At 43.5% G+C, this 10,943-nt stretch overlaps 1 protein-coding gene across 8 annotated transcripts in view; it reads right to left on the reverse strand.

The window, feature by feature from the left end:
* Positions 1-6,701, reverse strand: part of RBM15 (RNA binding motif protein 15) — a 35,713-nt gene extending 29,012 nt beyond the window's left edge. For all 8 annotated transcript variants that reach the window (XM_077119964.1, XM_077119963.1, XM_077119957.1 and 5 more), the window contains exon 1: positions 3,547-6,701. In XM_077119964.1, the coding sequence (XP_076976079.1) occupies positions 3,547-6,415 (2,869 nt within the window). In that variant the 5' untranslated portion in view covers positions 6,416-6,701. The remainder of the gene's footprint in view (positions 1-3,546) is intronic.
* Positions 6,702-10,943: the final 4,242 nt, after the last annotated feature.

Here is a 10,943-nt window from a genome sequence, read left to right on the forward strand (position 1 = left end):
TTGTTATCAAAGAAAGCAGCTGTTATTTTCTTCTAAGAAAGAACTCAAACAATTGCTAAATAGCCAAGAACAATTCAGGACTCTTACTTTTCAACTGTTTAAATCATACATATAAAACTCTTCATTAACTCTTCACCAGTTCTCCATGGTTACCTGCAATTATTTTTTCCTTTTAAAGAATTCACTATAACCAGAACATTAACAGGTCAGCTCCATTTACCATCTTGTTCTCATACCTATATCCTATCTCAAAACCAAAAACCATGGCAGAGACAGGAAAAAAAAAATAAAAAGCCCAAAAATTCACTACAAAAAATAATTTTTCAGATAAAGGTAATTAAGACCCTCTCTCAAGAGGATTTCCTAATTCTGTTACCAGAGTTTTTGGTGAATGGTTCCTATATGGACCCAAACTATAGTTCAAGCAATGCCTGCATAATGAGCAACTTCAGTGAATCAAGTGGATTTTAAATTCTCAGCTTACAAAAAGGAAAACCATTGCCAGTGAAAACCTGCTCATAAAGAAGTCTCCAAATAAAACTGAATGATGTCTCACTCTAAAAGCAAAAACCAATCTTACTTTTACTACTATACCTTAAATGATATGAATGAGTCAAGAAGAGCCAGAGTATATATTACCTTTAAACTATAATAAAGCCTATCCATGCCAGAGGATGGACACTTTAAGATGTAATCCTTAAAAGGAAAATCTATCTAATCTCAGTTGAGTCAATATAGGCATCTTGAAACAGGAATTGAAAACTTTGGGTGGAAAATTCTTTATAGGAATCCCAGTTACAATCAACAAAATAATATTAAAAAACTAAGTAGAACTACTAGCTAGGCTATGAATGATTGCTTAATTTTCCTTAAACTTTTAAGTTGTGATCTAAAAGCTTTTCCTTGATATTTTTACTAGTAATACTTAATAAGCCATTAAATGATATACTGTTTTCTTCCCATTCACTTGAATTGAGTTCCCAAAAGATCAAGTGTGATTTTTAAAAAGCATCAAAAAAGAAAGAAAGAAAAATTGAATGTGATAAAGAACAGCCAATACTGGGATTATAAAATTCTGGCTAATGAGAATTAGAACGAGTTTCAGGCTTTTGCTTTCGGTATAACTCTGAAGGTTTATGTATAAGGTTTATGAATATTATGAATCTATGCAACAAAATGGGCAACACAAATAAAAGATTCAGCTTAATGATGGTATTCTGTAGGTAAACACCAAACTAAACATAACTAGTAACTTATATACATTTAAATGGTATCAAACCATTGGTTCAGAAACACTGAGGCGCAAATTGCCCAGATCTAACAAATGCAGTCAAACAAACATGGAGCAAAAACCACAGTCCTCTTCCATAAGCCTTCACATCAATTTAAAAAAAAAAAGGGAAAAAATACATACACTTTGGAATATAGTAACATTAGATGTCATGAACTTCACTTTCCAAAACAGCAAAATCATTTGTCCAGCCATATTATCAAAAGATGTTCAAAAGTTAATGGTTAGTGAGATGATTAACTGGGGAAATGCATCCAGCAATAAACTGTACTCTTTGATCCCATGTATGCACAGAATTCATACTTGCATTAGTTTCTGAACAGGTGTCTACTCCATTTTAGAAAGCCAAGTACTGCTTTCTGAAAGTAAAAAGTATCAAAATAGTCCTAACTGTAGAATTTGCTATTTTCCCTACAGGCATACAAAGGATCTTCGTGGTCATAGCCTAATACCTTCTTTCTCTCAAAATGGCTAGTTTCTCCAGAATTTAAAAACAAAAACAAAAAAGCCACAAAAACCTCCATAATAAAAAAAAAATTACAAACACATAATGAAAACCAAAAGGATGATAGAGAAGTGAAAAGGCTTCCATGCTGACATGCATTAGACACCGTGTCATAATGGAAAACAAAAAGTTACATGGCATTTTCCTGGGTTATTATTGGTGCTATTTCAAAACTGCCAGTTTTGATAACAGAAAGAAAACAGCTGGGCTCTGCCAGGCTTTCAATAAGTAACTTTCACAGAATAAAAACATGGCCATGATCCCCAGTCCTAAAGTTTCTAATCATAATTAACCATCAAGGGGCTTAGCTGAAGTCTTCAGCCTTTAAATCAAGGGGGGGGGTGGTGGAAATATACTCCCTAATGACCTAAGAAACTAGAGGAAGAAACTAGGGGAAGGGGTGTGGATGTAGGTAAGGAAACAAGAAAAAAATTATCCATTACTATTAAGCAGCAAAAGACCTTGTTAAGAAAAAGAAACTGATAAAATCCTCAGCTTAAAAAAAATTGGGGGGGTGGATTAAATTAGTTTGTACTATGACAATACTTTCCAGGTGTCTGGGAAAAATAAAACAATAAAAAAAGTTTTTCCTAGACTAACATTTCAATTTTCTCTGGCTGGACATAAATGAAAATATTAAACACGAAATCTCAAAGATATTTAAAACATTTCCAATAATGTAATGTTACCACTACTGTTTAAATATGAAAATAAGAGCTTGAGAAAAGTTAAAAAAAAAAGCATAGCAAGGCATTTTATGGTAACTTTTCATAAATTCTGCAACACAGGTTATGTCTGATTTATGCCCAATGAAACAAAAGACCCTACAAACAACTCTCTATTATTAACACCAGAAATTTAAACGGATGCAAAACCCAAAACTATATCTTTGCTGAAGAATACTTATTTCCGAAAAATGCAATTAAATTAGAACTGAATCTGCTACACCTCTCTGGAAAAGGTCAGTTAAAACACCACCATACACCAATCACTGACTAAAGAATTCTGATTTTAAAAGCACCTACTCACTTCCTGCATACTAGTGTAATCGAAAGTCACATATGGTTTGTAACACAGTCCTCAATTTTTACTGAATAGATACGGCTACAAACCAAAAGTGCATATATGGGATACAGTAGAACTCAAAAAATGATGATAAAAACGCGCACTTAAAACAAACTCTCTGGGAATAAACTGTGCATTTTAAGAAAAATACTCAATATACCTGATTAAAATAATTACATTTCTATATAATTTATCAGCTTATACTTTTGAGATCCTGATCAAATTTTAGTCACACAAATATTTCTGATACAGGAATTATTTACTTACACACCAATCAAGTAATTTTTAAGTATATGCTACCATCTTTATACAATCACTGGTCTCTTTTCTTCAAATTCTGACCTACCGAAAAAAATTTTGGTTTTGTAACTTCAAGGGTTGTTTTTTTTTTTAAGCTCAAGGTTAAAAAATTTAAGAAGGGAGAAAAGTAACAAGGTGGGAACTCCTAGTTAAAGCAAGTCCATCTGCCTGCTACTTCTAGGGCAACCTTTACACCTAAAATAACAACTAAACTGTCCTGACTTCTATTTTTAAAGAGGTTATAAAAATATAAAAAAGAAAAAGCTATGACTAAACAACCAACTAAAAAGAAAATTGCCTTTGATGCTGTATCCCATTACACATCACAAAACAGGAACCATGTAAAAGTAGTAAATACAAATTACACATGTATCTTAAGACGCACCACGGACAATGATCATGACCAGGTAATCTTCTTCAGATTTAGCCAGTGCCTTGGCAGGGGAATCCAGGAACTGCTGGGAGAACTCACAGGGTGGGAAGGCATGAAGGACCCCGGTGTTCTCCTTGTCTTTGTTGCCCCCTACAGGGAGACTGATCACCCCAGCGGCCTGCTTTTGCTTTAAATAGGACACGAGGTTCCTAAGAGGCCTCTGGGTAGAGGTGGCAGTATCTGATGTGGCCAAAGAGGAGGAGGACCGGCTGTCAGAACTTCCAGGCACAGCCAGAAGAATGGCATAACCATTGGGCCCTGCCACTTTGATGCGTCGAGTTACTTCATCCAACTTGGGCTGGTCCAAACGGAGACGCTGAGTGATCTTGAGCTGGGCTACCTTGCCTCCAGTTGAACCCTCCACAAGAAGACTACTAGCCACTTGAAGGTCACCCTGCAACAGATGCATGTTGGATGGGAAATTGCTGTTCTTCAGTAGAAGCATGCCCTGCCAGGCCAAACAGAGTTTGGGAGAGGATGCTGCTGCAGGTGCTGCCCCACCATCCTGTTTCTGGGAAGGGGATTTCAGCTTCGATGAAGCAGTGCTGGTGCTAGGTGCACTCCCATCTGACCGGTCTTCTTTTTTCAGAGGGCTTTTACCCTCGGTGGGAGCAGCTGTCCGGTGCTTCCTATCCCGTTCTGCTGATGCAGAATTTTTACGGTCTCGCTTGTCACCTTGGCTCTTCTCCAAACTACCTCGTCTGTCTCTGATTGGAGAGGGCCTTTCCAAGAGGAGAAGACGGGAAGATCGATCATTGTCACTGTTATAGCGATCCCGGCTACTGCTCAATTCTGGACTGCGGTCAGGAGAAGGGGCACAGTGACGTTTTCGTGGACGGTCACTATCAGGGGACCTATCCAGATGCCGTCCCCCACTCTCCTCAGGCAGTCTTCGCTTCCTAGGCTGGTCTCTGCTGCTGGGCAGATCTCTCTCACCTCTGTCCCGGTCCAAGGACCAGCCATCACGCCTGCGATCAAGGTTATCCAATGGCTCATAAGCAGGCACAGCAGTTGCTGCAGTCCGAGTGCTGCGTTCACGGACTGGGGGCGGTGGTGGCACCCAATCAGAATCAGGATAAAGGTCCCTGTCACGATCTCTGTACAGTAAGGGTGGTGTCCTGTCCCGAGCACCTCTCAAAGGGTCAGGTGCTCGATGTCCAAAAGCATCTGTCACCAATTCGTAATGAGTCAGGGGAAGAGGCTGCAGATATTGTTGTTGGTAACGATGTTCCGTGTCTGCAAAGTCTACTCTAAGGCGACGGTCTGGGCCACCAAGTGGGAAGCCCCGCATATGGGTCCAGGCAGCATGAGCTGCATCCAGGCTTTCATACTGGATATATGCCCAGCTATCACCTTTGCGGTAGTCTATGGTGCGTATAGTGCCAAATCTGTCAAACTCCCGTGCCAGGGCAGCAAGAGGCACCCAAGGTCCCAAACCGCCTACCCAGAGGCGGGTGGTGGGTGTGGCTTTACCATAACCAATTTTTATAGGATTCCGAATTATAATTTTGCCAGACATTGCTAGTTTGGCTCGGTGAGACATGTCCAGGTTCTCGAATTTGAGAAAGCCGTAGGTACTGGTCTGGCCTCGAGAAGGCCGCTTGATGTCTACTTCTGTGATGACTCCAAAGCGATCAAAAGCCCTTCTTAGATCACTCTCTGTCACAGTGATGTCTAAGTTACCCAAGAAAAGCGTCCGGTTTGCTCGCTGATCATCCTCAGGTGAAATCTCATCCACTTCTCTGAAAGGAGCCGCACCGGCTCCACCTCCCACTCTTGGCTCAAGACTGTAGGCTGGACGCACTCTCTCATAAAACGGATAGTCTCGCTCTCTCTCCAGCTCTCGGGGCAACGGTGGCGGTGGTGGTGGAGGCAGGCGGCCAAGAGCCAACTGCTGCAACCGGTAGTCTCTGTACCCCAAGGCAGCACCACCAGGGGAAAGTGATCTCTGGCCTCCACCACCTCCCCCAGGAGGGTGCCGGTGTCCACCTACAGAAGCCCCAACCACACCGCCTGACGCAGGATAAGTATCTTTGTCTAAAGGAGAGCGGCTGCGGCGTCTGCTCACATACACAGCCTCTATCTTCAGGGGCCGGTCATAGAGCACTAGGCGGCCTCTGGCATGCTTGGCCGCCCGCGCGTCCTCTGGCCGCCGGAAGTTCACAAAGGCTACCCGTTCATCCCCGCTGCCAGAACCCGAAAGATGACTGATTTTGACACTTACATCACCGAAGCGTTTGAACTCGTGAAATAGACCGTCCTCCACTGCTTCGTCGCTCAACTGGGACCCCAACTCGCTTATCTTCAGCGTCTTGTATTCCCCGCTGTCCCCACCACCAGGAGTTGAGGAGGCGGCCCCAGAGGAACGTGACTCCCCGCCTCCACCCCGGGAGCTGCTGCGCGACTCGCCCCCGCCCGAGGAATTTTTGGTGCTTGGGGAGCTGTAACTATGTAAGCGGCTACTGGCGCTGCCCCCACCAGTGTCATACTCGCGGCTGCCACCTCGGCTGCTGGACTTGTCCAAATGAAGGCTCCGCCGCGACCCGCCGCCGCCGTCGGTCTTTCCGCTGCTGCTCCCATTGCTGCCTCCAGAGCCTCCTAACTTCTTGCTCCGCTCCGCGCGGGAAGTCGAGTCCTCACCACCACGAGAACGTTTAGCCTTGACTGGTGAGCGCTCTTTTCCCTTCATCGTTGCAGGTCGTCGCAGGTCGTCTCCGCGGAACTGATTAACCCGCCGCCGCGCGCTCGTTTCACACAGCGGAACCGCACGCCGCCATCTTGGACTCCGCCGCGGAAAAGGATCCCGCCCCGTAGTCCTCATTGGTCAATTAGCATCTCTGTTCTACAGTCTCATTGGAAAAACTGTTTGTCTGTCTTTACATCTCCCCGCTCTCCGGGAAGGTGCCCGCCCAACAACTGTTATTGGTCTCCCAACGCCCTAGTCAGAGTATCTCATTGGTGGTATTCATTGTCTATCTTAACGGTTCCTCGCGCCAGGCTATAGCCCCGCCCCTGCACTCTATAGTCACCTGACCCAAAGCCCGGAGGCGCTGATTGGACAAAAAGTCTGCCTTGTAACGGTACTTCTTGCGCGGCGAAAGCAGCGTTCCCACCTCTTCATCCTTTTCATTGGTTTGGGACCCCGTCCTTTAACACACTATTTGGAAAGTTGGGCCATCCGTTTTGACATTTTTTTTCTCTGAGAGGCAGTCTCACACGAATCTCGCAGGCGCGAGCGCTCTCTTTCGATCCCCTTCTTCCAACTCCTCCAGCGGCCAAAAGAAATTTAAATTTGATTGGATGTTGATGAGGAAATTGATAGGCTGGAATAACTGTCCATCACTCGCTTAAGGGGAGAGACCCATATACTGAGGAGGCTGACTGAAGGTGAAAACTAGAACACGCGCTTGCTGTGCGACGTCACTTAGATGTCGCGAGATGGTGATCATGAGCCAACTCCGCCTCCCCGCGCTTTCGCAGTTCACCCTTCAAACATTTGTTCGGTCCCGCGGCGTACTTAGCGATGCTGCAGCCCGTGGAGCTAGAAACTTCTGGGCTCCCCACCGTTCTGCCTGTGGCAGGCGAGGCACTGGGTAGGCCGTCCGGCTGTTAGAAGCTGTCCCGGGGTGTGTGCGAGGCACCACCCCCTCCGGCCGTTTCCCCAGGGCGCGAGAGAGCGTCCCCCGAGGTCACTGGGACCCGCGCGGCCGGCAGGGGCCAGGAGTTCTCTTTTGACACGCGCGGGGTCAGACTAAAGCCTCGGGGTGACGCTGCGATCTGGCGCGTTCTCTCAGGGTCGGGCAGCGAGGTGGTAGCGCAGCGGGGACGCAGCCCTAGCGTGCCTCGCCCGGGAGCCGGGCTTTCCCTGACGCTCCCGGTTCCCACCCACGGAGCGGCGGTAACCCAGGGGAGTGACCGCGATCCCAGCGTCTCTGTTCGCGGGCGTGGCGGGAACTGTAGGGCTATAGCGGACGTATGTCTGGGCTTCCTGTTTTATGTTGCGAATGCACGTGGTTTGTCTGTTCTTGGCGCTGTAGTCTAGCTGTATTTGTTTTCATACGCGTTACCTCTCCCCTTGAGATAACCGGGTGAGATTTACACCCGCTGCAGATGCGCCGCGCTTTCCTGCCCGCACCTGCCCGCATCCCCGGCTATTCTGCATTAGAACCCAGTAGCGCAGCCACCTGGCTGTCTCCAAATCCACCTCTTTTACCTCCGTCAATGATTATCCAACTCTCATTCTTTGCACAGACCTTTATTGTGTCAGACGCTGTGCGAGATGCTGGGTGAGGCCGGGAATTGGCTGACACCGAGAATTTCACCGTCTGCTGGAAGGAAGTAGTGCCGAGTAAGAATAAGATCCCGAAAACTTGAAAACTGCCTAAGACGGGTTCGCAGCTCTGCATTAGATCTGCTTCCCTTTTTTAATAATTTTAGGGGAAGTGATGAAGGGGCCTTTCATCTTTTGATAAGATCAAAGAAACCTGAAAGAGGCCCACAATTAAGTGGATATGTAAAACATAAAAATCCACAGTGAAATAGTGTGTAGATATACCCACTGGATTAAAAGTAACTACTATGGGCGCCAGCTACCATGCCGTGAGATTCCCCAACTGAGGCAGTCTAGTTGACAGTCCCAACTGAGCACCCGGGTGACAGCCAGCACCAAATAAATGCCCGTGGGCGTGAAGCATTTTCCATGTTCCAGACCATTCAAGCCTCTAGGTGACCGAAGTCCTGTCAGACACCAGATGCCACATAAGAGCCAAGCAGCTTGAGACATTAAGCCTACAGCAGCTGATAGATAGATAGTAAATCATTATTTAAAAAAATAAACTGGCTACCAAAAGTTTCATAAGGTGTCTAGTATGCTACCATTTGTGGTTTTAAAAAAATGTATATAAATATTCATACCCACACATATATATGTATCTTTGTATATTCGTAGAAACCTACTTGAAAAATACTGAAGAAAATAGTTACCAGGTTACCCTGAGGATGGGAACTGAGAGTCTGGAGTAAGAGAGGGAGACTTAACTTTTCATTGTGTATCATTGTTTTGCTTTTTAAACCTTTGTTTTACCATGTGCCACTCTTTCAGTTTGAAAAATAACAATTCTTTTTCACTTACAAAGAATACTCTGAAGAACCCGGCACCTAATTTCTGGGGTTTTTTGGGGGTTTTTTTTTGCCTTCTTTTATTTATTTATTTATTAAACATAACATACAAGAATATTCTTACTATATGATCATTCTATTCTTGATATATAATCAATAACACAATATCATCACATAGTTGTATATTCATCATCATGATCATTTCTTAGAACATTTGCATCAATTCAGAAAAAGAAATAAAAAGAAAAAAATTCATGCATACCATGCCCCTTACCCCTCCCTTTCATTGATCACTAGCATTTCAGTCTACTAAATTTAACGTTTGTTCCTCTATTATTTATTTATTTTTAATCCATATGTTTTACTCATCTGTCCAAATTGTAGATAAAAGGAGCATCAGACACAAGGTTTTCACAATCACACAGTCACACTGTTAAAGCTATATGATTATACAATCATCTTCAAGAAGCATGGCTACTGGAACACAGTGCTACATTTTCAGGCACTTCCCTTCAGCCTCTCTCTCCATTATACCTTAAATAAAAAGGTGATATCTATATAATGTGTAAGAATAACCTCCAGCATAATCTCTTGACTTTGAAATCTTTCAGCCATTGACACTTTATTTTGTCTCATTTCTCTGTTCCTCCTTTTGGTCAAGAAGGTTTTCTCAGTCCCTTGATGCTGAGTCCCAGCTCATTCTAGAATTTCTGTCCCATGTTGCCAGGAAGGTCCACACCCCTGGGAGTCATGTCCCACATAGACAGGGGGAGGGCAGTGAGTTTGCTTGTTGTGTTGGCTCAGAAAGAGGCCACATCTGAGCAACAAAAGATACTCTCTGGGGGTGACTCTTAGGCCTAATTTTAAGTAGGCTTAGCCTGGTCCTTGCGGAGATAAGTTTCATGCAAACAAACCCCAAGATTGAGAGCTCGATCGATTGTTTTGGTTGTCCCCACTGCTTGTGAGAATATCAGAAATTCTCCACATGGGAAAGTTGAATTTTCCCCCTTTCTCGCCATTCCTCTGAGGGGACTTTGTAAATACTTTTTTTATTTACTGTTCAAATCATTCTGGGATTTATCAGGACATCACTCTGGAAAAACCTACACAATCTCATGCCCTACTCAAGATTCTGTGTATTTATGGTGTTCAATTAAACTGTTCACATAAGCTATATTAGGAAATGCACTAACCAAAATATAAATTTTGTATCAAATAAACATTTTTTCCAGCACCTAATTTGAACAATTAACAAATCATTTCAATCTTGTTTCTCTCTAACCTCTTCCCACTCTCCCTCTCTCCATTATTTTGCTGCAGGCTTATCTAGTACATTATCTGTACCACCGCACAACCCCAGTTCTCCAAGGAGTTCTGGTTCCTTTAAATGGAAGATGGTATTTAGAGATAAGAATCTAGACACTAGGGGGTTTTTTAAAAAAAACTTGCAGTATTTGTCAACACTCGAAATGCTCAAAGAAAAAGCTTTAAATAGAGAGTTTGAATCTATTTTAAGGTTATATTCCTACAACACAAAGGGAAACTGAAGGAACCCCGTTACCTGATTACTCAAATCATTAGCTGATCCAGATAAACCAGTCTCCAGAATTAATACTTTTGAACTAAACTGACTTGCTTAGTTGACTCACTGATTAAAGAAAAAGATAATAGTTAAATCAGTACAGTTTCCCAAAACTAATTATAGGGGTTGAGGAAACACAAGAATTCAGGGAAAGAATTCCAGTTTGTACTGCCTGCTGGACAAGCACCAGTACAAATGTGTGGTAGTGCCTGAGGCTTCCAGGCTTGACTTGCTGCTTGACATACCAGGGGGCATGATGGAAGCAACTGCTCACAGTTGGCTGCACTAGTAATGCTTGCCTGAGGGAATGGTAGACTTTTTGGAGACGAGAGGACTGGTGGGATGGTAGCCTTCTTGGAGACAAGAGGACTGGTAAGTTTTATGGTTAGTCTGTAAAGAGCTTTACCAGTGAAAGAGCCAAAACATAATGCCTGTAATGTGTGTGTGTTCACAGTAGAGCTAAATAATGCCAAAATATGTTGGATCCATAATGTAGTTAAAAGAAGTGATTTGTTTTATTTTCTTTTCCTTTGTCTTAAAGCATGAAGCTGTTTAGTGAGTTTTTATCAGCTGATTTTACACATGTCTTTTAGAGGGGTTTGAGGTAGGATTAAAGTGACCCAGCGTTTAAGAGCCAGAACTTTGAAAA

The sequence above is a fragment of the Tamandua tetradactyla genome, chromosome 11 (assembly GCF_023851605.1).
Source record: "Tamandua tetradactyla isolate mTamTet1 chromosome 11, mTamTet1.pri, whole genome shotgun sequence".
In the NCBI taxonomy this organism is placed as follows: domain Eukaryota; kingdom Metazoa; phylum Chordata; class Mammalia; order Pilosa; family Myrmecophagidae; genus Tamandua; species Tamandua tetradactyla.